This window comes from Choloepus didactylus, chromosome 3 (assembly GCF_015220235.1).
Source record: "Choloepus didactylus isolate mChoDid1 chromosome 3, mChoDid1.pri, whole genome shotgun sequence".
NCBI classification, from domain to species: Eukaryota; Metazoa; Chordata; class Mammalia; order Pilosa; family Megalonychidae; genus Choloepus; species Choloepus didactylus.
In genome coordinates, this window is record NC_051309.1 from 49,947,489 (window position 1) to 49,974,490 (window position 27,002).

The 27,002-nt window shown below is 34.8% G+C and overlaps 1 protein-coding gene across 5 annotated transcripts in view; it reads right to left on the reverse strand.

Moving 5' to 3' along the window:
• The window catches only part of GABRA2 (gamma-aminobutyric acid type A receptor subunit alpha2), a 159,909-nt gene that overhangs the window by 40,112 nt on the left and 92,795 nt on the right, over positions 1 to 27,002 (reverse strand). For all 5 annotated transcript variants that reach the window (XM_037829719.1, XM_037829721.1, XM_037829722.1 and 2 more), the window contains 4 exons: positions 21,407 to 21,627; positions 19,205 to 19,287; positions 14,385 to 14,528; positions 13,199 to 13,351 (listed from right to left, as the gene is read on the reverse strand). In XM_037829719.1, the coding sequence (XP_037685647.1) occupies positions 13,199 to 13,351; positions 14,385 to 14,528; positions 19,205 to 19,287; positions 21,407 to 21,627 (601 nt within the window). The remainder of the gene's footprint in view (positions 1 to 13,198; positions 13,352 to 14,384; positions 14,529 to 19,204; positions 19,288 to 21,406; positions 21,628 to 27,002) is intronic.

Sequence of the window (27,002 nt, forward strand, 5' to 3'; positions counted from 1 at the left end):
TAGTACATATTTGAAAATAAACAACTTTTATTAGTTTTTGAGAATTAAAAAACTAAGAATAAATATACACTCAAAGTTTTGCTGTGGTGAAACTAAATATTTAATGACCTGAACATGTATAAACTGTAAAATACTCAAGAGTGAAAAAGCCATTATTTTCCACTTTGTCATTTCACAGCTCAAGGGAAGAAAATTAAAACTATAGTTAGAAAAATAAAACACAAAACAAAATAACAACAAAAATCCCTCCTCCTGAAGTACCTGACATCTTCCTTTACTCCATAAATTAATCAAGCTCTCACAGATGAGTCACAAGAAAAATTATATAATGGAGTAATGGGCTTACAGAATGCAGTCAAAAGCAGTAATCAAATACTTCACCTCAGATTAAACAGAAATTCCTAATGACTAAGGTGATCCTATTATAAGTAGCTATACTGTTAAGTCCTAGGTTAACAAGGCTAATTTTGCTTAAAAATACAAAATAGGACACCAGGACAGGACTGAACTTTGAAAACCATTTAATGTATCAATTGTCATACCATAACCTGATAGTATCAATTTCTGGCATAGGATAAGGAAACCCAAATACTTCAATACAGATGCTATTTATAACTAACTGACTAGGAGAGCTTAAATCAGGAGGCTCATCTCAAGTTCTGATCTATGTTTAGGAAGCCTGGCTCTCAAACATAAATTACTCATGTATAAAGAAATCATCCAGGATATTTGTGACTTCAGACTCTAAAAGGAAAAAAAAAAAAGTAAAAATAGAGTCTGTTGGCTAAATGGTGCACTAGAAAGAGAGAAAGCATTAGAGTCAGAGATCTAAGGTGAGATTCTTTCTTTGGTACCCAGAAGCTGAATGATAATGGAGAAGGTTCTTAATGACTCTGGGTCTCAATGTTTTTGTCTGAAAAGAGGAGATAATGATACTTTCCTATTATTTTTCCCCCCTGGATTAAATAATGAGTAAATCTGAAGTGCTTAACACAGTACAATAAACATTAGCTTAGTTTATTCTTATCACTATTATTATATTGATTTCAGTGTAGGAAATGAGAGATTACCTGCTCTCATGATGTTAAAGTGATCATAACTGTATTAAAGAGAAATGTGCATGTCCTGGTTGAAGACTAAAAATAAATAAAAAATATTCACTAACAAAATGATAATACACAGTTTTAATTCTCCCCCCATGCCCTTACTATAAGGAATTAATTGAAAATTCAATCACATCAATGAAGCTTAATCAAGCCACCTTTTATTCCTGAAAGAACTTCTAAACCTGATTCTAGACTAGACCTAGCAAGGCTTTCTAATCTTCCTTGCCATGGCTTATTAATGTATTTTGCTTCAGTCACTTTCCTAATTGGCAGTGGGCTGATGGGGATGAGTCTCTGACCGCCAGGAGGAGGGTGGCTGGTGGGCTGGCAGCTTGCTGATTAGCACAAGCTGCCCTGTTCCAAAGTCAATTCTGCGATGCCAGGTGTGCCGCCCATTAGCACTCTGCAGCCCATGCCTTGTGGTAGACAGCAATTTGGAATGAGTTTCTTGGAGACTATTTCTACCCTGCACAGGCTTTCTGTTCATTAATTTCAGACACTGCTTCCCATCTGACATTCTACTGCCACCCTCCCACTACTTGCCAATTCAAACCATCTATTTCTTCCCCACAGACTGCACTCTTATCCTGGACAGGCTGAAGCTGTACCCAGGTGGCTCCCTGATTTTCTTTCTCTTTGCCTCTGCTTATTTTGCCAAGTTCTTATGAATGCCCTTTCCTGTCTCTGCACGCCCTGACCCAGAATCTGCAAGTTCACACGTGCACAGGTACCAAGCAGTTAAAATAAATGTGTTAGGTGGGCAATGGTGAGTAGCAGGGGTAATGGCAAGCTACAGATTCCGTGTCTAAAGGGACTGCCACTAGTCAGTTCCAGCCAAAGATGCCATAAAAGAATATGAGCCACTGTTTTACCAACTTTTTTTTGACTTTTCATTCATTCCTTTTTTTAAACAATAGGAACTAATTAACATAAACATATATGCAAATGCACACACACACATATACATATATTCCTTCATGTTCTGTGTAAGTATAAGGTCTTCAGGAGCTAGTCAGATAAAGTAAATAAAAGAACCGATCTTGTATATGAATATGGGAAGTAGATGAAACTTTACAGAACTCAGAATCTGAACCCAGGCCAAAGGAATTTGAATTCAGGAAAGAAACACACACACATAAACACATACATACAGAAACACACATACACACAGATAAACACTTGGGTTACTAGAACCTAAGAGTAAACATATATTTACTTTAAACTAAGATTTACAAAACCCTTTACATCTCATGGATTTTTTAGCTTTCTTATGAGATAGGTAACATCAATTTTATATCCATTTATAGCGGGAAAACATGAGTGCTCAGAGAGTTTACACAATTTGCTCAAACCAGAGGAGTCAGGACTTGACAGAAACTCTATTCATTCCTGGTGCAACACCTTCTCCACTGCATAGTAAGCACTTACTAGTGTTGACTGTTTATCACTAAAGGAAAACTGAGCTATATTCATTACTTTATTGAACTACAGCAACCTCATTATTAAGGGACTTTCTACCCAGTAGACAACTGGTTGCTTGAAAATAGAAACTGAATGCTCTTTTTTCTTTCTCTGCCAATATTCCTATCACCTATAATATCTGTCTGTGTTTTATATAATGGATGCACAGATCATTTCCTGTACAGCTTTCCAGAGCTATATGAAGAAGTATTTTTCACTCACTAAATTTCACTGTAAACAAGATATTTCTAAGATTAAATAAATTGTTGAACATGTTGGTGAAGGATAAAGCATGCCATATAGTAGCAATGAATATTAAATGACAAATAAGGAGAATCAGACAATAATGAGGGAAATAGGAATAAAGGGACAGTATGGGGGGCAAGTAGAAGAGTAGAAACTAAATTGCTAAAGGTATACTGATAACTAAAGAAGTAGGTATAATGAAAACTCAATATGATAATATAATAATCAGATATTCAATATTTAGTTTTAGAATGTATATTGGCTAACTTTTATTTAATTATTGCTTTGCCCAGTATTCATTCAACCTTCTTTTGGAAAGAACTTGCTTAACTCTGATTTCCTGTGCCTTCACTTTCGGTCTATATGAATTTGGTGTTGCTAACCTAATTTCTGATGAATTCAGGAATATGTATATTTATTTACTTATTACCTCTCTATCTTCTCATTTTTCCAGGTATCTATTGATCTAGTTTTCTATCGATCTATCAAAAATCATTTTCTGTTTGCTTAACCATTGTAACATGTCTATATCAGAGTTTCAAGTGCTGCAGCTTTATACCATAAAATCTGGTAAAAGAAAATCCCTCTTCGTCTCTCTTCCTTTTTCTATTTTTTCTTCTTTTGCCTCATTTCATATGAATGGTCATATGGATAAGGTACAGAAATTTCTCATTCAGCCAGAAATATGTCTCTGTATATGTATTCAAATCTTCATGCATTCCATACATAGTTTTCAGTAAAGTTTGACAGACTCATTATTTGGAGTATTCTAGGACAGTTACTGCTTTTTACTATTACAGAATGTGAAATCTGTTTTCCCCTGTAAATTATCCAACTTATTTTGCTAATATGCAGGGAATCTATGGATCTTGTGTGCTCCATGGTTCTAACCACTTTAATGAAAACAACTTACTAATTCTAAGAGTCTACAGTTGAATAATTTTTGTTTTTATACCATACTGTGATCTAGAAAAATAATACTTTTTCTCATACTTATGGAGTGGAAATTTCCTTTCTCTTACCCAGCATGTATCAATTCATTCTATCAAAAATATTTTTTGAGGGCCTACTATATGCCAAGCATTCTTCTAGGCCCTTGGCATCAGTAGAAAAAAAAAAAAAGAGATAAAAATATGCTCTCTTCTTGAATTTACATTGTATGGGGAAAACAGCAGTTAAACAAAATATATTTTTCTATATAATGTTGGAAAATGATATGAGCTATGGTGTAAAAATAAGAGTAGGGTCAGGAGGAGCAGAAGATTCAGGGTTAGGAAAGGAGTTCACAATTTTAAGTAAGGTTGACACATAGACCTTTTTCAGAAGATGACAGCTGAGAAAATCCTAAGATATCTGAAGAAAGAGAGGTCTACAGAGTGGAAATAGGCAGATCTGGTAGATCAATATCTGGCATATTCATGGGAATAAGAAGGGAGACAGTGTGGATTGAATCCAGGGAAGGGTGAGGAAGAAGAAAAAATTAACAGCAGTTGAGCTTGGTGGGGAAGGGAGTCTGTATTTCATAGGGATTTACTAACTTCTGAAAGGTCTCAGGCTCCAACTCTGAGTTATGTGGTAAGCCAAGGAATGGTTTGGATTAAAAGTGTGACGTGATCTGACTTAACATTCTGAAAGGAGCACTCTGGATGCTATGTCAGGAACAGACTTTCACAAGGGTCAAAGCACGAGGCAGTTAAGGGTCTACTGGGATCAAGTTTTGGATACTAAGAAAGCATTTCTCAATAAATTGGATATGGAGTGTATGAAAAAGGAAACATAAAGATGACTAAGATATTAGATATGGATGATCCACTGATAAGGTAAGACTGCAGGTGGATTAGATATTGAGAGGTGAGAGATCAGAAGTTCATTTTTTGTGCATGCTGAACTTGAGATATTTACTAAACATCTAATAGAATCTTTCACCGCAATCTTAGAGTTAAAGCCTGAGACCTTTCAGAAGTAAAGATGTAAGGAAGATAGTTGGAAGTAAGTGTGTGTCTTCAGGGCAGGAAAGAAGCTATAAATTTCATAATTTTCACATATAAATGGTAGGAGGCAATGATAAATGCTGAGATCACCAAAGTAGACAGTCTAGATAGAGATGAAAATGATTAATTATTGAGTCCTGGAGTATTCCATCATTGAAGAGGTCTGGAAAAAATGAACTAGCAAAGGAGACTAACAAGTTATAACATGTGACAGGTGAATCAAGAAAGTGTGACTTTCCTGAAAACAAAAAACAGAAAAATTTACCAGGAAACTTCTTCCCATTTTTCAGAAGGGATCTACTCTGCCAAAGGTTGCTGATAGTTTGAGAAAGCTTATCTGATAATTGGCCCTTGGATTTGGGATGAATGAATGTGGAGGACATTGGAACCTTGGCAGAAGCAGTTTTGGTGGACAGGTGGAAATAAAAGCCTAATTAAGGTGAGTCTAAGATATGGGAGGAGAAAAATTAGAGACAGCGAATAAACTCTTTCAAAGAAATCTGCTTAAAAGGAGAACAAAGAAATGAGGTGGTAAATGGGTGGTCAGTAGTCAGGTGATTTATTATGAGGACTGGATAAATAATATTGTATTTGGTTTGTTGCTGGGGATGATCCAGTAAGGATTACAGAGACTGATGATATTAGAGAAGGGGAGGAGAATTGCTGGAATGATGTCCTTGATCGCGTGAGAAGAGATGTGTTCTAGTACACAGGTGGTACAGCTGGCATTACATAGAGACATGATTAGGTAGTGTATGTGGGTGTAAAAGCTTGGGTCAATGATGTGGTGGTTTTCTAGGAAGATTCTATTCTAACTGCTTCAATTTTCTCAAGGAAGTAGAAATCAAGGTTATCATTACAGAGATAATGGAGATACAAATCAGATAGAAAAACAACAAAGAGTGAGGATGGGTGGAGTTTCCTCCTTCTAGTAACCATCTCCAATTCTCCTTTCTTTTAGGGAACCACCCATCCTCCACTCTCAGGCTGGATGTGATAGCACCCACTGGCTTAAGGAGCTGACCCAAGCCTGGTTAATTTGTAAGTATTTACCTGGCAGGGATAATGGCATCAAGGATGAGCACATGACCCAGGTGTCACCACAAGACTCAACTATGGGACTTTGAGATAGGATACAAACCTAAGCAGGAGTTTCTGGTGCAGTTTCTGGTAGATATCTATACATGCTCATGATTGATTAGAATAAAGTTAACAAAATGGTGTAACTCAGCTTGACCTGGGTTTCATTTCATTACAATTGAAGCAACCTTGACTAAAACTGAACACATGCTGGTGCATTTCAAATTTTCTGGAAATTCCCTTCCAACGAAACCAAGTACTGATGACATGATGTAGAGGAGGCTGGCACCCTGCCCAGAGCTATCTTCCCTAAAGGTTTATAGAGTTCAGAGCTCCTAAACTAGATCATCATGGGAGGTGATTACTGTTATTCAAACTAAAACAAGATCTGACCATCTTGTACATATTTTTGACATGAAGGAGAGAATTAAGTATTAGAGAATAAATTAATAGTAATAATAATACCAGCTACTTACATAGCATTTACTATGTGCCCATAATTGTTTTAAATGCTCTGTGTCTATGTATGCATGTGGGTGTTAATACCTTAAACTATCCTGTGATCTAGATATTATTACCCCAGTTTTACAGAGGAGTGAAACTAAGGTAGAGAGAGGTTAGGAAACTTTCCAGAAGTCCCTCACTCTGATAGTAACAGGGCCAGTCTTTGAAACAATAATGGCTATACATATGTGCCCTTAACTCCTTTATGAACTTCACGGCAACTATTTTTCTTAGGGCAGAAACTGCTAGCTACCAAGCTAATATTTATTCTACCCTTGATATTATAAAAGTGAATTTATTCAGGTGGCAATTTATCAGACTCCCAGACTATGAGACCAAGTTTTGGCTAATGACATATAAAGAGATTGCTGGGAGAAACTTAGGGGAAATCACACTATTTGGCAAAGAAAGAGCTAGAAGAGCCCTTTTGCCCTTGTTCACTTACTGCTCCCTGTTGCCTGGAATATAAATGTGGTGGCTGGTGCACGAACAGCCTTTTTGGGCTATGAAATAAAACTATCTGTTAAGGATATAAAAAATTGAAAGGTAGAAATATTTTGGGCTCTGATACCCGTGGTGTTGCCATAACAGTCTTGGACCACTTACTTCTAGGCTTCTTTTACATTTAAAAACAATACCTCTTCTGTATTTAATCCACTGAATGGTTCTTTTGTATAAACAAACTGAACAATGGAATCTGTAGAACTGAGGAGAAAAATAAACAATCCAAACATAACCCTTTTGGAGTTTTAACTATTCCAAAGTTAACATAAGACAAGCAGCCAATGACTTGCATATACCTTTTACTTTGTACTGAATATAAAGCATTTGAACTCCCTGTACTCTTTTAATAGGCAAACACTTACAACCTAATGGATGTCTGTTGATTTTAGTTTTAAATGGGAAAAAAAACTCTCTATTACATACAGAATATAATATTAACACAGAAATATAAGGATGTATTTCATATAAACTTCTAAACTTCAAAACTGATTTGGTTTCAAATATAAAGGAAATAGTCGGCAAATTCCTCATGATGATTTCTTATTCTTATAAAGGAAGAATGTATATAATATATTTAGGAAGAATTTAAGCAACTGAAAGGACAAGACACAATATCACAAAATAAGCTACATGTATAAGAAAAGGGGGTTCATATATTGCAAACGCACTATTATCAGGAACCTTGAAAACACAAAACCTAAGGTATGAGGTTAAAAGTTTTCCCAAGCACTTACTTGTACTATTATTAACAGAAAACTGCTGCCTTATCATGAAGGGAATTGTGTATGATTTTCACTCAAGGATATATCGCAAGCATCTATAGCAGTGTTAGCAAATTGGAGTTCAATAAATATTTGTTATTGTTGAATGAATTGGGCATAAACTTTCAGAAGAAGTCAAAGGAGGCTTTTATAATTACAAGACATGTGGACAGTTCCCTTGAATTGATATTTTTGAAAGACATCGAGTTGGCTCTAAATAAACACAAAATAAATGCAATATATAAGACAATAAATGGATGAATAAAACACAATACAATCAAACAAAGTCTAATACCAAGGTATGCAAATTCTAATTCAATTCCTCTGTCTACTGTCTTGTTCACTCTGTTTTCTCATTCTATTCACAGCATGCAGCCCAGGAAGACCTCAAAGGTTGAGAAGTTTGACATCTGTCTCCCAGGGCATATTAATTTCATAACTGAAGTGTTTTTTACTCAGGTGGATTATCCACCACAGAAAGCCTTGGGGGTAGGGGGGAAGGAGATGATTTAATGATCTCTCACTGAGCAGAGAGGTTGTAAACCTGACTATGAATTTAGAGAGAGAAATTTTGAGAGGGTAGAAATGTTGCTTAGGTAACTACTGTGCATCAGTTACAGATGATAATGTTCACCCTCAGGAGGAAGCAGAAAACTGTGAGGGATGGAATGAGGGTGCAGAAAAAGGAGACTGGGCAGTTTTCAAATCCCATTCCAGGCACATTTTCATAGCATTTTTGTTTGTTTTACTTGCATGTGCAGGCATACACATACACACACATTCACACTCAATTGTATTTAGTATGTGCACACACATACACAATTATATTTAGTTCAAGTTTTACCCTGAATAAATTGTAGAGAAGATTCTAAGAATGTTTTCACCATCCAACAGTCTCAATTTACATGAAAAGATGACTTTTTGGATTTTTAAACCTGAATTGTAAATAATTCAGGCAAATAATTTATACTTTCAAATATTGTCTGGATTTTTAATTTTATATATGTAGCACATATCATTTAACTTTATAAATATGTCTGTGGCTAAATTTGGTAGTCCTGATATTAACTCATTCTGCCAATTCAAAGTTAAGTTTTTATTCATCTATTTATCTGTCCTCTGAACTTGGGACAGGCAAAGGCTCCTATTGGTATCTTTAACATTTTCATCTATGAGATTTATCCTATAAAATCTTTGTTTACCTCACAAGTTTTATTAAATAAATTCATCATCATTTTATTTTATCTGGTTTGTCGCATATTTACTTGTAAATTTAGGTCTTTCTGGATATCAATAATGTCCCAATCATCTTTTTTCTTTTTAGTTACCATGTAATTATTCCTGAAAATGTTTTTTGCTGTATAATTCAAGTTCCAAAAATCATGCAATCTAATCTTCAAAGCCACAAAAATGAAAATTTTCTTGTTATTTTGGGTATATATATATATATTGTCTTTTGGCTCAATAATTTGGCAAAATTTACAAATAGATATCTGGAAAGATTCCTCTGAGTCCAAGTTCCTTGATATACTAACTCAATGCTCTTTCAACTCATGACTTTTTCTTTCATTGTTTCTTCTGTGTGTGTTTCTTTCTTTGGTATTTTCATTACTTCAAGATTAATTACAGATTCTCTGTAACAGTGTTCATCTATTTTTTTTAATATATTCCTTCTTTCCTTTCCCTATATGTTCTTCTAGTACTCTAAACACGCATTCCTCTTACAGATATAATCTTTGTAGTCTTCCAGATTTTATCATCACTTCTCTATTCTAGCTTGTGATGCATTGCTTCTCTTTTCTGAGGATACTTAACTACTTTTATAAATCTTATTCTGGATTCTGTGGGCATGAGTGTATGTATGTTTTGTTTTGTTGGCTTTATTCATAATAGTTGAAACTCATTTACTGATGCTTAAATTGAACACATTCTTATTTTCCAATACTTTTTTCTTTAGTGAGCTTAATATGGAGGAATTACTCAATGCCACGGATAACTTTATCTTCTTCCCACCCTGTTGTTGTTCATCTTATATTTCTATAGTACTTACAATGTGCTAAGCGCTGTGCTAATAATAATGTGTAGAATCTCTGACTGAAGAAAGAGAGATACAAGTAAGCAGAATAACTATAATGAAATGTTGTAAGTGCTATAATATAGATGTTTACTAAATGCCATAGAAAAACAGGAGAAAGTGGAAAGGGAGCCTTTTTTGAACTGTTCAGTGCAGTAACAGGTGAAGGTATTAATGTATTAGTATATCACATATATTTTATATTGAACATTATCCATCAGCTGAAATCAAGGACCATTACTCTCCTGAAATGTTCTGTGAAATCCTATTATACGGCCTAAGTTTAACTGCTAGCTCAAATGCCAGTATTTTATTTCTTAAATGTACAGCTCATAAAGGATCATATGCTCTGAATATTGTATTCTGCTATACAATTCAATTATGAGTTATGAAATTATCAACTGCTTATTTCACTTAGCCCAAACAATTGAAAAGGACTGTGTTTGGAAAATAACCAAGTTTTACAGTACCATGTAGCACTTTATTTAAATTGCTCTGTAATGAAAAAGAAAAAATATATCATCTGCATGTAATATTAGTACAAAGAAAATATGGATACCATTGCAACAATATGCAAATATTAACAATCTTCAATTAAATTTTGTTTTGCAGACATAAGCTGTTTGAAACTTTTTCTCTGAAAATTTTTTTGTTTTGATATTTAGGCACATACATTTTAAAGGCAAATTCTCTCCCTTCTCCCCTTTTCTTCTCCCTCGTTTCTTCCTAATGCATTAGTGTTTTGCTTAGTTCTTTATAAAGCTTTCCCATCAAATCTAGTTGCACAAAAGTTCTGCTATCAAAGTGACATAACTTTGCTGTAATGTTAACTCACCATATTGTTTCTTAAGGTTATTACAGTTTAATTCACGTTTATAACTAGTGACATAGCCTCTAAGCAAACTTGTTCCTCCAATGATGCAATAAAAGGTTTTTTTCAAGATAAATAATTTTTTTGTGTGTTCAGTAAATAGCCAGGGGAGGGTTTTGAAACAGGGAAGCACTGACAAAACCTATCTTGAGTTCTTTCCATTGTATGCTATAGAAGCAGGATTCCTTCTTTCTGCTGGTTAAACTGACCCATTCTGAGTATTCTCTTTAATAAACACCATCAGAAACCCCTTCCTCTTCAATACTGTCAATCTGCTTTCTCTTTCTTGACACCTTCCACTTAAAAGAGAAACATGAAGTCAATGTAATGTAGTTCCAGAAACTTAATCTTTAGAGTCAGGTTCTGTTTTGAGAACCTGAACAAGATAGTTAAAATCGTAGCATCTCAGCCTTCTCATCTTTGAATTGGAGATTTTATAATCTAACTCACTGAGTACAGTAAGAAGTAAAAAAGTATGTGATGCACCTAAACACATGACTTAGCATAGAAGAGTTTCTCCTGTTAACAGTTGCCATAGATATGATGATGATAATGATTTTCTACTATGACTCACCTGTCTCTCCAGCTACCTCAATCTCCCTCTTCTTCAAAGTGTGGTCTATACTACTTTCTCCCCTTTATCACTACTTATTAGCATTCTAATCTGATGTAACTCAGTTATGTTGTCACTTAATTCATTAATGTCAGTGACCTTCTACTAGTCGAATTCACTGGCTGTCTCTTAGACTTACCATACACACACACACACACACACACACACACACACACACGTGTATTTCTTTCTGCACTTCTCCTCTTTGTCTCTTACAGCACCGTTATCTCCTAGTTTCCTTTCTAATTCACTGATCATTCAAATTAGCTCCTTTGTATGTTGTAAATCATGCAATGTTATTATTTTTAAGGAGTCTGTCCTCTGTTCTCTTATTCACCTGCCTAATTTATCTGGGAACAAATTCTAAATCTACATGTTATATATCTGGTAGCTGATGAGTACCATATTTATTGACAGCCTCACTAGTCATCTGTGTTCCGCATGTGATTTCTATTGGTTTTCTGGACATCTACTTGATACCACAAGAAGCTTAAAATCAACATAACTCAAACTACATTAATTTTTGCTACATTTCCTCTTTCTTCCCTTTATTAATGGCATCATGGTACCCAAGCAAAAACCTAAATATTACCCTAAATTATTCTTTTTTCATCTTTTGCTATATATGTTCACCAAATCTACTGATTCTCTCTCCTAAACATCCTTTGACCCTTCCCCTTTTACTCTTTCGACACGGTCTTATGTTGGGATGACCTCCTTATATCTCACCTGTTCTATTTCAGAAGTCTCCCAACGTGTTTCCCTGCCTCGGATATTCGCATCTTCCAATTTATCCTCTACAAGGCTGCCAGATCTTTCTCAGGTAAAAATAGGAACAGATTAGTAAGAAGAATTAGATAACACTTACTAACTTTCAAGCATTGTTCTAAGTGCCTTACCAATCTCTAAGGTCTAAAAATACTGTGGTGGCTTGCTAGAATTATAAGATAAAGGCACACTGTATCAACATGGCCTACAAGGCTCTTCTCATCTTGGCCACCAAACTATATTCCTATCTGTATCCCCCTGACACTGAAACACTTCACCATCACTGAACATACCATGTTCTTTCATCCCTCAATGCCACTGCACAATCTATTCTGTTTGGCTGTGTTTCTTGCCCCATTTCTTCTACCTGGGAAATTCCCACTCATCCTCCAAAGCTTAGCTCAAATATTAAACCACCTACTTACTCAATAAATTCCCCTAGAGAGTATCAGTACTGCTGTTTTCTATAACCACCTGCATATGCCTCTATTACAATGCTTTCATCTTATATTTTTGTTCTCTGTTTCTATGTCTGGTTCTTCTGCATCCTCCATTGTATTGAGCTAGGTGAATGCAGGGACTGTGTTTTATTTTTATTTGCATCTCAATGGCATGGTGTTCTATCTGTCACAATAGGTTCTCAACAAAACATTCTCGAATAAGGTAATCTACTTTGTCGCAAAATGTGCTCTAGCTTAATTCATAAATCTAAAAGGCAGTAAAAGAATTCTTGTGCATGTTTTTAATCAAGAAAAACATCTATGTTATTGAACATACTAATGGAAGTGAATGAGGTCTTTATATATCTTATAATGAAGTACTAAAATCATCTTTCTTCATCTAAAAAGGAAATCAAAATAAACATACAAAACAAAAATAAAGACTAAGAAATATGGCGCTGCCACAGCCAAAATTAAGTACCCAAGGAAATTCTCCTTAACAAACATGGGGACAAGTGTTGACAAGCAATGTGATCTAACAAAAGAAAAACTAGATTTCTTTCCAGATGATTTAAGAACTGTTCCTAATTAACTGAGTCAGCATCACTGATTCTGTAGTCTACATTTCTGAGTCTCAATTTCCTCATTTATAAGGTGAAACAACGCTCTCTGCCCCACATATCATAAACACTGTAGTTAGGATGAAAAGAGGTAATGTTTTGAAAGTATGCTGTAAAATATAATGCTCTGTACAACAAAGCGTGTAGTCATTCACTCACCAAACACAGTTCTTGCAGGCACAGATTCTCTGTTAAGCCAGAATGACACTTGGGAGAGAATGACAGTCATGATGCAAGGCAGATATGTCTGAATCACAAAATACCCAATTTTTCTTTTCAAGTGGAAATGAGCTGTCATTACAGTATATTCACCTGGAAGAAAAATTTAAGAAGCTTAAAGAATCGTAATAGTCAACAATCTGAACATTATTTTTTAGAACAGAAAGGATTAGGGAAAGAAGTCTCTAATAAAAAAAAAATCACATATATGACATGGAAAGTATATTATATCATCTTTAAATGTCTCATCAGCATAGCAAGACTATTTCAAAGAGAATTTTAATATTACTAAGAAACTAGCTCTGCATGTCCCATGATTATGGTATTCGTTTATTTCTCTAAATGATATTTGTTGACCAAGGGGGTACAGAATTAATAAATGCTCTTTGCTCCGTGAATTATCTTACTTGTTCAGGTCCCTCCGACCCGCTGGCATCAACCTTAGTCTCTGCTTTGATTGTTCTAACTCAGTCCTTTCTGGCTCTTTAAACTGTTCATTTCCAACCTCACTTCCAAGACTGGCCTGGATTTTCCACTTTTAACACCATCACCAATTCTGAATTTCTATCGTTGTCTATTTTTATTCGTTTTCATCTGGTCTATCTGATCCTCATAGCTATCTTCCTTTCTGCTCTCTGGGTTTTAATTATTGCCAGATGTAAGATAATTAGTCTACACAGCTGCTTTTTCTTAGGTGAGGGTGGCCCTTAGAGAAGGCATCTGCATTTCCACACAGGCCAGTAGTAATTATCTATAAATCAGAGATGCATAATCATAAATTACCAGACTAGGGGAAAGAAGAATAGAAAACTAGGGAAATTGTAGGACTTGTTTGATGGGAAATGTGAAAATTAACTTGTATGAGAAGACATGTACTTCTTAAATAAGTAGTGGCTTTTAGGCCAGTGTTTTTAAAATTGCACTGTGCACAGTGAACCTTCCAGGAATCTTGTTAAAATACAGATCTTGATTCAGTAAGAGGTGAGATCTGAGATTCTGAATTTCTAAAAAGCTCTTAAGCACAGTCTATGCTGTTGGTCCGTGAACCACAAGAGCAGAAGGTTTTAGGATATCTGGAATATTAATTTTCTTAGGAAATGGACTTTCTTTAGACCATTTTACTAACCTGTACTAGATTTAATTGTCTCCTTTCCAATTGATTGGCCCAGAAGATCATATTGATTTAACCTGGAGCCATCAGGAGCCACCTGTACTGAATCAGATGCATTGTAAGTCCAAATATAGGTGACTTCTGAAGTTGTATATGCATCTGTAGGAAATCAGAAAAAAAAATTTAGGCACTTTAGTAAGAACCATCAATAGAATGTAACATCATAGTTGTTTATTTCAAAGAAACAGTGTTTTTATATGTGTGTGTGTATGTATGCATATATATATGTATATGTGTATATATATACAGAGAGAGAGAGAGTGAGAGAGAGAGAGAGAGAGAGAGAGAGATTACATTTATTAGGGCCAAATATATACATAGATGGCATTTATTAGGGCCAAAGTTTCCTGAGAATTTACAATTTTAATATAAAGGGTGAAACAATCATGACCATGAGATTATTTTCATTGCAACCACTGAAAGGTGAAGGACAAATTTCTCTTCATAGCATGAAAAAACATTGGGCTCTGAGATGGTTGAAATGCCCCCACTTAGTACCAAGGTAATAGATGAAGACACTGTAGTAAACAGGTTATAGATGTCCAAAGACCCACTAAACAGTTTATTTATAAAGAATAATCACTATTAAATAAGATCATAATCCAAAATGATACTGCTTTCTGGAATGAAAAGAAACCTAGTTAAGAATTTAATGACTTAGTTATCATGACACTGCATTTCATTAAGAGAATGGCAACTAATTATTGTGGACCATGCGAGTCAGAATGCTATAGCTCTATCAATTTGCAAGCCCTTTCCAAAACATGTTCACTTGAAAATTGGTTAATGCAACAGATCTCACTGGACTACACTTTCCTAGCATCCCAGTTAAGTTATGGATTGACAGGAAGAGACCAAACACATATTGACTAGATAAAACTTGCTGATTTACTTGACCAAGGATGCAGAATTTAACGGAAGAGAGATGGTTCCAGAGCTGGAGTGCAGGCAGCATTTCTTGTCTTAGCCTTCCCCCAGCACTGGCATTTGTTTTTTTTTTTTGCCTTTCTGTGTTCTGTGGGGCATAGAGCTGAACTCTCCATGCAGGTACAGTCATGCCAGAGTTGAAAATCAGGCAATTATTTGCTATATTACTGTCCTTTTAAAGAAATGTTATGTTCTTTTGCTCATGGGAATGTTTAGAAATGTTAGGTACTTCCAGTTCTTGAGCAAAGCCCAGCGTCACAGTCACATCCTCAAATGAGGGAGAGAAAGGGCCAGTTATTCATGGCAGTTATATCTGTCTCCAGCTCTCCAGGCTCCCGGAAAGCTCTTTTCCTTGCCATCTCTAAGTTTTCTAGTTTAACACCACTACGTTGAGGTGGTTCTGATACCAAACGTAACCCAAGGTTAGTGATCACGAATAAATTTCCACTCAAGCATCATTAACAATAAGGTGAATGTTTATGAATTTGAGTCTGTTTTGCTGCATGGTCTTTCAATGACATACTGCCATGTTGTTTGGTTTTCTTATTGCCACCTCAATGTTAATGTTAGTGAAATATTGTTTTTGTTGTACATGTATTCATCCACATCTGCAATAAAATTACATTATGTTAAGAATTTTAAATAGGATTATAAAACATGTATATATGCATGTATATCTTTATATCTATGTAGTTTTATATATATAAATAAAAAGAAATATTCATATAAAGCATATACATGATAAATACTAGTTATTTTATACTCTGAAATTTTTAATTACTGTTAGTTAATCATTAATGATTCTGTTGAGAGGATTAAATAAGGAGTAATATTGGGAATGCAGACAACTGGCAACTCATTTACAGGTCATCAAGTGACTTTATTTCGTAGTATGGGATAAAATTTGCCCCATGAATCCATGTCATGGTACTCTCTTCAATCTAATTTCAAATGCACAGACTATGATAAACCAGAAAGATATATCACATAGGCCACTTTACATCAAAAGGACTTCACAATAATCTGCAGTTGTGAATTTCTTAATAAATTATCAAGTTTTTAAAAAATACGTACAATTTGACCACTTTCAAATTTTGATCTGACTTTTAATATGAATAAGAAAAAGCGAAATCCCACAAAAAGACAGCATTTTAAAGAAATCATCTAACGAGATACTGAAGGACAGGAACTGTCCAATTTTATGTCCACAACTCTCAAACCTGGTACCGTGCCTGATACACAGAAAATATGCTCAGTTCATTCCAGCTGGATAGCTGAATGAACTCATACTATTTTAACTATGTGATTTGCTGTTAGAGAAGATAGAAAACTGGAAAAGAGCCCAAGAATATTTTAAAGAAAATGACTAATCCTTCACAATGTTTTTAAAATATCAGTTACTGCATTTCATTATTTAGACAAGAATATGTTTTTTAGATTTGGGGCTGGTGAGAGAGGAGACAGCAGAAAATTATTCAGAGCAGATTAGGGGGCTCTCCCCATACACTAACATACATATAAACCTAGAGGCCATTGCAATGTTTCTTAATGAACAGAGAGAAAGGCAGGCAGTTTATAACATTTTTTATCATAAATTCTATCTTCCAATAAGACAGTCATTAATTAATTATATTTAGTTATTTTAGACAATAAATATTTGAGTTCCTAAGATGTGTGAAACAACAGATGCATGCTGACTGATTCTTAACCTTTGATAGCTAAGAAAAATACTTCCAAATCACTTGCAATTACAAATTTTTATACAAAAAGGCAATTTACATTTTATTTTGGGCTAATGCAAGGTATATGCCCAGACGTCCATTCACGAGGTTTTAAGTCAAGTTAAACAACAAGGAGAAAGGTAAAGGTGTGGGACAGTAAGAATTAAAAACAAAACTGAATTAAAACTTGTAACCATTTAGAAAATATCCTTTTTTTTTTTTTTTGAGGAAAATGATATAGTTCCAGAAATTCCATCATTGTTTTGTTTACTTTTGTTTTTTTTGGGGGGAGGGGGGTTAATAAAGAGAGGAATAAATAGCTAGAAGAAAAAGTCATGGCTGTTTTTGCTAAACTTCGCTCTGCCAACTTTTTAAGATTGGGTTTGGCTTGCTGCTCTATTATTCTAAATTGATATCTATACTATATGTTTAAGATTTATCCAGCAAGCATCTACTATGGGCAAGTAAAAGTTAGAAATAAATGGAATAAATACAAATTGTTTATTCACTGTGGCAGATAATAACCATCAAGACAACAAAATTAAAAATAATATCTTAAATAGAAAATGCATAGCAAAAAACTTGTATGTTGCCCATATCACTTCTCGATATAGGAATACCTTAATTGCTAAATTCTCAAGCATACAAAATTCCATTCCTCTGTATATACAGCATAAAATATTTTTAAATTTTCATTTAAAATCTTTCAGGTGCATTTAGTTTATTTTAAGAATTAAAAACATCATACCATTTACATTTGATGTGTTAGTGACTATTCCTTGTCCACCAAAAAAATGCCTTTCCTTCTGTTCTTACATTATTACTGACTCCTGAATAAATCTTTTATTTGGTGTCAAGGCTTTTCAGTTTTCTCTTTATTTCCCCTTATGCAATGCAAATGAATTTTTCTCTGCTGCATCTGCTATAGTTTTCTCAGCATCATGTTTACATTGTATAACATGATTGACAAATTTAAATAATTTTGGAAGAGATGCCAGTATTTGAAGTGATGGTTTTCATGACAATAAAAAAGGCTTTGTGGTTAAAGTGGAGATTCTCAAAGAAAACAGAACCAACAGCTTTTGTAAGAATGTACAGAACAAACAAGATTGAACTACTCATTCCACAGAACTATGGTCATCAAAATAGGGCATTTGTATTTATATTAGCCATCATTCCTCTGTTTTCTTTTCCTTGATACTGTCTGGGAAAAGAAGGTGCACTATTCATTCATACATATTTTTTATCAGGTGAGAAAAGTGCATTTCTATTCAACAGAGAAAAAAAAGGCAAATGCCCTGAATGGACAAAGAAAGGGATGTCACAGAAAGCACAGTTTCTAAAAAAGTTAGGCAATGGGGCACTCTCACAAGAGCGAAGCTGCTTAGCTGTGCCCACAAATTCATCCCGATCCTTCCCTGAATGCCTTGTGTTCCTAGGAAGATGATTTGACCTTCCGTCTTGTCAATTATTCCAGAGATGAATGCTGCAGTTCGGCATACAAGGTGTAACCAGTTACCTAAAGAATGGCCAAAGGCAGAGGGCCTTTTCTGAGATGTTTTTGATACACAGAAGGTACCTGTGTGTAGCAGTCTGGCTGCTTCATCACTTTCAAATTTATTTTAGGTGATGAAAAACAAATCCTTTCTATTAGAAAGTAGAAAGACAATTGCTTCCGTGCTTGCCATTTGCAACAGGCTGATTGCTACTTAAATAAACACTTGAATTTGTCCTTTACAATTCATCTTAGTTGACAAAAAGAAACATAATGCATTTTTAATGCGCTAACACTTGGAAAAGAACATAAAATGGCATAGCCCTGATGGTCAAGAAGGTCATGGTTAGTTTTTTGCATGTACTAAAACACATAATGTCCTTTATAGCAATGAAGTAAATGACGATTTCAATACCATGATTAAAATATAATGATGTTTGAGAAATAGCAGAGAGCTAGCAAATTAGTTCCTTGAGGGCAATCCAATTGGCATGTCTTATAGTTCTGGATTTTACTGGACCAGTGTTAAGCATTTCATAACATGAGAAGAAAATATACAACCAAGCAGTGCTACTGACTTTTTGATTTTGATATTACTGACCCAAAACATATACATTTTTCCCTGTACTTACAGCTGCCAAATTTCAGAGGACATGAATGAGCATCCATCGGAAAATCCTCCAAGTGCATTGGACATTCAGCTTGAACTGTAAGCCTAAAAGTCAAAATTCCACTATTTTGTTTCAATAAACTGGCAAGTCAAGATAAATCACGTTACTGTTGTCAATAGAATTAATTATGTGGTAGGACCTTCCTTATAGTATCATATTAGGATATTTAAGATTTAGATGTGTTTTAGTTCTTTCATACTTACGGTGACACTTCAGAAGAGATTGACATACAAAATCTGAGCTGAAGTAATGATAATATCTTTTAAAAATATACTTTACATAGCCATTTTGTGCTTTCTGGTTGGTTAAGAAGTTATACATGCATTTTTGAAGGGCTGTGTTCCCATTAGCCTCATTAGTAATATTTGAACTCTTAAAAAAATGTAAAAAAAAAAAAAAAAACCTCCTGCATAAAACGAAAGCCATTTGTCCCATCATTTAATCAACAACTATATAGCAAAACAGATATAAAAATTTAATATTGACTCAGAGGAGTTACCTTTGAAAACATTTAAAACCTTTGAAATTTGCTAACTATTTGTTAAGTTGCACTTGGAAACTTATCACTTCTATGTACATATGTTATATTATACAATAAAAATATGATAAAAAAATTTAAAACTTAAATGAGTATCATTTATGGTATATAGATACATAGATATAAATTTAGATATAGATATGGACATATATATAGATGATTCTCCTAAAAATTTCCTTTTAACACTAGATTTTTTGTCTAAATTATGGACAAAAGTTATGAATGTTCAACAAACATTTTTCTGTATTTATAGGATAACAATAAAGTAATCATAGCAAATTTGTTAATAAGAAAGTAATCAATTATTCCATTTCACTTGGTGTTGTGTACACAAAAAGTACATACATAGCACAAAGGCAAATGTTTACGACAGGCACTAAATAGAACTGATAGAAGAATTTCTCACGATGAGCAAAGCAAATGTGGCCCACAATTCAATTATGGTTTATGTATTTCAAAGAGGGTGTTTAAATAGAATTCCATGCAATATTTTCTAAAACACTAGGTGTTCTGTGTCTGCATTTCTTTAAAAGCAAAATATTCAATCATTGCCTTGATCCATAGAAATGAACAAAGTGCAACATCAACAGGGGGACTGCATCTGAATGTACTTCAAAGTTCAGAAGAGGGACAGAAAGAATAGCTAACTTTTCCATTTCAGGCAATGGCCACCTAGGAGTCCTCAAGAGTTTTTTCATTAAAGATCAGAAACAGCACAGGATTGTATTATTGCCCTTTCTTAAATAACTTTCACAATTGAAATCCAGTGCTTAACTTTCATACGAAATGATAATACATCAAATGCTTAGCAAACTCACGTGTGTCTACATATAATGCTGAAGGATAACCATACTTTCAAGCTTTTATTAAACATTGTAATTTTAGTTTCTACATCATTTTACTACATGTGTTTTCTTTTTCTTTCTTTCATGGTACTTATTTTCTTACATAAGACTTACATTAAATGATTTGAATATTCCTAATGGAATAGTTGTTAGGGTCAATGACTGTTTATTTCTTTATATAATCGCATTAAAGTTTGAACAATATAAAATTGATTCTGTATATCACTTTTGATTTTCCAAATGACAATTTCATATGGTTCGACCTAATATATATGTTTATGATATCGATTTACTTGTAAGTCTTATTAAATAAATACTGCATCTCTGAAAGAAAAAAGAAATGAGGTTATATACTTTTTCCTTCAGAATATTTTCATCAGGAGGATCAAAATATTAAATTAGGTAAAAACTTGCATAAAATCACTTAAATGTTGACGGAATATCTGATGGTATATTGAAAGTAAATTAACATGTTGGAATACAGAAAACCTTAAATCATGATATTATGAATCAAGAAAAATAAACAGGCTACAAATCAATCCTTAATAATTAAAGCAATTCTTAAGTTCTAGCATACTAAGATAAGAGTAAAACTTTTATCTTTAACTTTTCTAAATATCTAAGCATTTATAAAGCATATCATGCATACTTCATGCATACTTTCAACTTGTGCTAATACTTAACTGTTAGATTGGCTGGTTGTTTTAATATATGAATTTCTCAGTATTCAAAAAAAACATATCAAACCTGAAACATACCCAAACAAACCTAAAAACAAACCTCATTGTGTACAGCAAAGTCCCATCATCCTGGATTCGAAGCAGCTTATTTGGCATGGTCATATTATGAGCTACTGATTTTTTCCCATTGTGAAAGAAGGTATCTGGTGTCCAGATTTTGCTGGCCATTAAATTGTTAAGTCGAAGGATGTTCATAGGACCTTTAAATTTTAACCGTTCATCTTTCCATTTTTGTCGAAAGAAGACATCTATTGTATATTCCTGAAATGCAAAATAGCATATCTTTGAAAATAGTAAATATTTTAGATACAACAAGGACACTATAAAAATTGAACAAAAATAAAATTCTAAATAATTAAAAAAGAGAGCTACATTAAGAGAAGTTAATTTGGAATCAGAAAGATTGTTCTTCTAGGTAATTAACAGTATTGCCACTTACAATGGGAAAAAGCACATGCATTTCTGCAATTGACTACATATTTTTCTGAAAAGGAAATAATTTACTTTATTTGGCCTTGTTTGGTTGAAAAAGGAAGGTCTCATTCAAACTGTTTTACTGCATAATAGTTTAAAACTGCTTGAAGAGGTAGCATATGCTTGTGTAGGGTCTGCTGGATTGTTTTAAGTATATGCCAAGAAAAGATGAGCAGGCAGTCTTCCCAGCAGCGAAAAAAAAAAAACAAAAAAGAAAAAAGAAACAACTACTAAGCACCCTGTCAAGTCTGTATGAGTCATCATCTCTCCTGTTTTCAAAGAAACTGTAGAATGTAATATTTGTTTTCTAATCCTAAAAGAACAGTGAGATATCATATTGTTAGCAAGAATGTGTTGGGAATGATGATTTCAACAGTTATTTTATGAAACTAGTTGTAACACAAGGACTGTGACAAGTTATTAGAACACTTAAAATATTATATTTTTCAAGTAAACTTTCTTCTGTTTAAATGTAGGTTAAAGTATTCATACAGACCAGTTAATGATTCATTCTGCTATTTTAACTTCCTGATACTAAAACTCAGCTGGTCCTTTTTCTCCCTTCCTTTCTCTCTTTCTCTGACTCTCTCTGCTGTCTCTCTTAAAATTAGAGAATACATTCAATTTAGATGAAAAACACAATTCACAATTGTGATGAATAATGGCAATCTATTGGGTGTTAAAATTTTGTCAATGAATGATTGTGCAAACACATTATAAACAATTAAAATATTCAATTGCACACCTTAAACTGGAAATTTAGACACTTTCTTGTGAGCATCAAACCACAGTCACCACATATTTGAAAATAACTCACATACTGGCAATTTCAGGAAACTACAATTAGGGTTAGTGAAAAAGGAGATTAAAAAGTCCAAATACTTATGAAAATATCAAATCATTTACAAATATTGAGTGGATGATTATAGTAAGTGTCAGCCACAGATAATGGCACATAAATAAGAAATAATCAGGGGCTCTGGGTTATGCTCCTACAGTGGAACAAAAGTCATAGCATACTCCACCCTCAGTCTCTGCAGTCCAATCATTATTTTTTCCCCATTTAATGTCATCTAATTGGAATTCAATTTTCAAAACCTGGATTAAGAGATGAGTCTATGCAACATAGTAAGTTTTTATGCAACCATTCCTCTCCAACTGTGGTCCCTCAAATCCCAGCTTAAAATGAATACATATGACACTATGTTTTCCAGGAAAACTAAATATATACTATAAAAAATGCCAGATTTGATTTTTCCATTTCTATAAAATTATGGTATGGGTTATATATTTCAGAAGATATTGATGTGATGATCATTTCCTAGCCACTTTCCACATAGGAGATGCTTAAGGTTTACAAACATAAAGTTTCAGATGATTTCTTTTAAAAATCTTTACAGGAACATGATCTGATTTTGAAAATTCACAGCATGCCCTGCCAACACATCTAGCATGATCTGTGCCTTTTCCTCCCCTCCCTAGCCTCACGCTCATGTTACGCTCCAGGCCATCTTAAAACTCTCCACTCCTTGCCATTCCCCAATAGGGCATGTTCCCTACCAGGCTGGATGGAAAATTGTACTCTTACCATAAAGTCTGCTCTCTTTGTATCTCTATAAATTAAAAAACTCTTCATTCCTGCAAGATCATATATTGCAATTCTATATTTTCTCCTCTGTTTCCCAACTGGCTCATAAATCTTCAAGAAAGTAACCATGGCTTTTGTTTGTGTTTCATTTTATTTTATTTTCAGATGAATAAAAGTCTATAAATAATGGACAGGTCTAGATGGTGGCATAGGAAGGTGTGGAATTTAGTTAGTCCCCTAGAGCAACTAGTAAATATACAGAAAATAGTCTGGAACAACTGATGGGGAGACATCCGTGACTGGACAACATCGTACACCAGTCAGGAATGGGTGGAATGGCTGAGATCACAGCATAGATCTGTAAGCAAAGCTCCCCAAAAGGTGGGGCTCGAGCACCTCCCCCACTGGCATGGCAGGATGAGTTGCAAAACTTCTCTGTGGGAAAAAAAAAAGCAGTACCTTCCAGGAGCAAGGGAATGTAACTCAACTAAGCTCCAATTGCATTTTTTTAAATTCATTTTTATTGAGATATAGTCACATATCATACAATCATCCAAAGTGTTCAATCAATTGTTCTCAGTACCATCATATAGTTGTGCATTCATCACCCCAATCTATTTTTTGAATATTTTCCTTGTACCAGAAAAAGTGAAAAGAAGAATAAAAAAAAAAAAGTTAAAAAAAACACCCAAATCATCCCCCCACTCTATTTTTCATTTAGTTTTTTGTTGCCATTTTTCTACTCATCCATCCATACACTGGATAAAAGGACTGCGATTCACAAGGTTTTCACAATCACACTGTCACCCCTTGTAAGCTGCATTGCTGTACAATCATCTTCAGGAGTCAAGGCTACTGGGTTGGAGTTTGATAGTTTCAGGTATTTATTTCTAGTTATTTCACTGCACTAAAACCTAAAAAGGGTTACCTATATAGTGCATAAGCGTGCCCGTGAGAGTGACCTCTCGACTCCATTTGGAATCCCTCAGCCACTGAAACTTTGTTTCATTTCATTTCACGTCACCTTTTTGGTCAAGAAGATGTTCTCAATCCCACGGTGTCTGGTCCAGATTCATTCCAGGAATCATATCCCATATTGCCAGGGAGATTTACACCCCTGGGAGTCAGATCCCATGTAGTGGGGAGGGCAGTGAGTTCACCCACCAAGTTGGCTTAGCTAAAGAGAGAAGACCACATCAGAGCAACAAAAAGTTACTCAGGGGGAGACTTTTAGGCACAATTATAAGCAGGTTTAGCCTCTCCTTTGCAGTAACGAGCCTCATAAGGGTAAGTCCTGTGATAGGGGGCTCGGCACATCAAACCTCAGGCCTCGATGTTTGCTGAGAACATCAGCAACAATCCAGGTGATGAAGCCCAACACCTCTGCATTTTCCCTTGGCTTCTCAGGGGGGCCATGCATATATATTTTTATTCTCTGCCCAAATTACTTTGGGATGTGTCACTATTTCACACTAACCTATGCAAACCTACCAGGTCTCACTTCCTCATAAAAGGTCCATGTAATTATGGTATTTGAACAAACTGTAAGAGTTAAATTGTTTAGGAAATATAGCTCTTGAACCAATGAACCATCTCTTCCCTTGGTCTCACATGGAATTTGAGGTTTTAAAATGCAGTCAGTATTGTCCTTTACCCTTTAGCTCGATTTGCCCAAGTCCTAACCACATCTGCTTCATTCATATCTCCAGTTGAAATCTGGACTCTTCTTCAGCTTTTGCAACAGATGCTAATACTGACATTTGTATCTGCCAAGTTCTAGCTCTCAGTTTAAGGTATCACATAGATACCCCAATTTCCAGGAATCAATCAGGTTATACACAAAGGGATCAGCATCTCAGAATCTGTAGATAGCCATTACAATTCAGGAACAAATGTGACTGCTATAAGAGCTTACAATCTAGGGACCATTACCATAAGCGTTCCCCTGATAAGCTGTGCTCTAAGGTTCAATGCTGAGTTTACACATTGTAGTTAGTCCATTTTGATGAGGCATTAGTGTTTGCTTTTGTTTCTGTCATAGTTCACTCAAAATGCTGTCTACACGTTCCATTCACCTCGGTATCTATCCCACAGTTTCACTCCTTCTCGCAGTTGCACAATATTCCATTGCATGCATACACAACAGTTCACCATTCTGTTCCTCAATCAATGTACCCTTCAGCCATCTCCACCCATTACAAATAATGCATACTCTCTCCATAAACACCAGTGTGCAAATGTCCATTCATGTCCCTGCTCTCAGATCCTCCAAGTAAATAACCCCTAATGTGGCTGCAGGACCTTATGACACCCACATACTTAGCTTCTTGTAGACAAACCCCACTGTCCTTCAGAAAGGCTATACCACTCTACCTCCTAACTGACAGGAAATATGTACATCCTTCTCTCCATGTTTTCTCCAGCACTTTTATCCACTTTTATTTTTCCATACAATTTTATAGAGCATATTCACAAACCATATAATTATCCATAATATACCATCAGTTGTTCATACCAGTTCACGTTAGTGAGACCATAGTATTTGTCTTCTTGTTTCTGGCTAACTTTGCTCAACATGATGTCCTCAAGGTTCATCCATGTTATTATATGTTCCATGTCTTTATTTTGTCTTACAGCTGCATAATATTCCATCATGTGTATGTACCACAGTTTGTTTATCCACTCGTCTGTTGATGAACATTTGGGCTGTATCCATCTATTGGCTATTGTGAATAATGCTGCTATAAACATCTGTTTACAAATGTCTGTTCGTGTCTTAACTTTCAGTTCCTCTGAGTATATACCTAGTAATGGAATAGCCGGGTCATATGGCAGATCTGTACTTAGCTTCCCGAGGAGACGCCACACTGTCTTCTAGAGTGGTTGCACCATTCTACATTCCCACCAACAATGAATAAGTGTGCCTCTTTCTCCACATCCTCTCCAGCACTTGTAATTTTCTGTTTTTTTGGATAATGGCCATTCTGGTAGGTGTGAGATGATCTCTCATTGTGGTTTTGATCTGCATTTCCCTAATAGCCAGTGAAGTGGAACATTTTTCCTATGTTTCTGAGCCATTTGTATTTCCTCTTCAGAACAGTATCTGTCCATGTCTTTTGCCCATTTTTTGATTGGCTTGTTTGTCTTTCTGTTGTTGAGTTGTAGGATCATTTTATATATTCGGGATATTAAAACCTTATCTGGTATCTGGTTTCCAAATATTGTCTCCCACTGTATAGACTGCTTTTTACTTTTCTGACAAAGTACTTTGATGTACAAAAGAGTTTAATCTTGAAGAGATCTGATTTGTCTATTTGTTCTTTGGTTGCTCATGCTTTGGGTATAAGGTCCAGGAAACCACCTCCTATCACAAGATCTTTAAGAAATTGCCCTACATTTTCTTCTAAGAGTCTTATGGTCTTAGTGCTAATGTTTATGTCTTTGATCCAGTTCAAGTTAATTTTTGTATAAGGTGTGTGATAGGGATCCCCTTTCATTCTTTTGGAAATGGATATCCAGTTCTCCAAACACCATTTATTGAAGAGGCTGCTCTGTCCGAGTTGCTTTGCTTGAC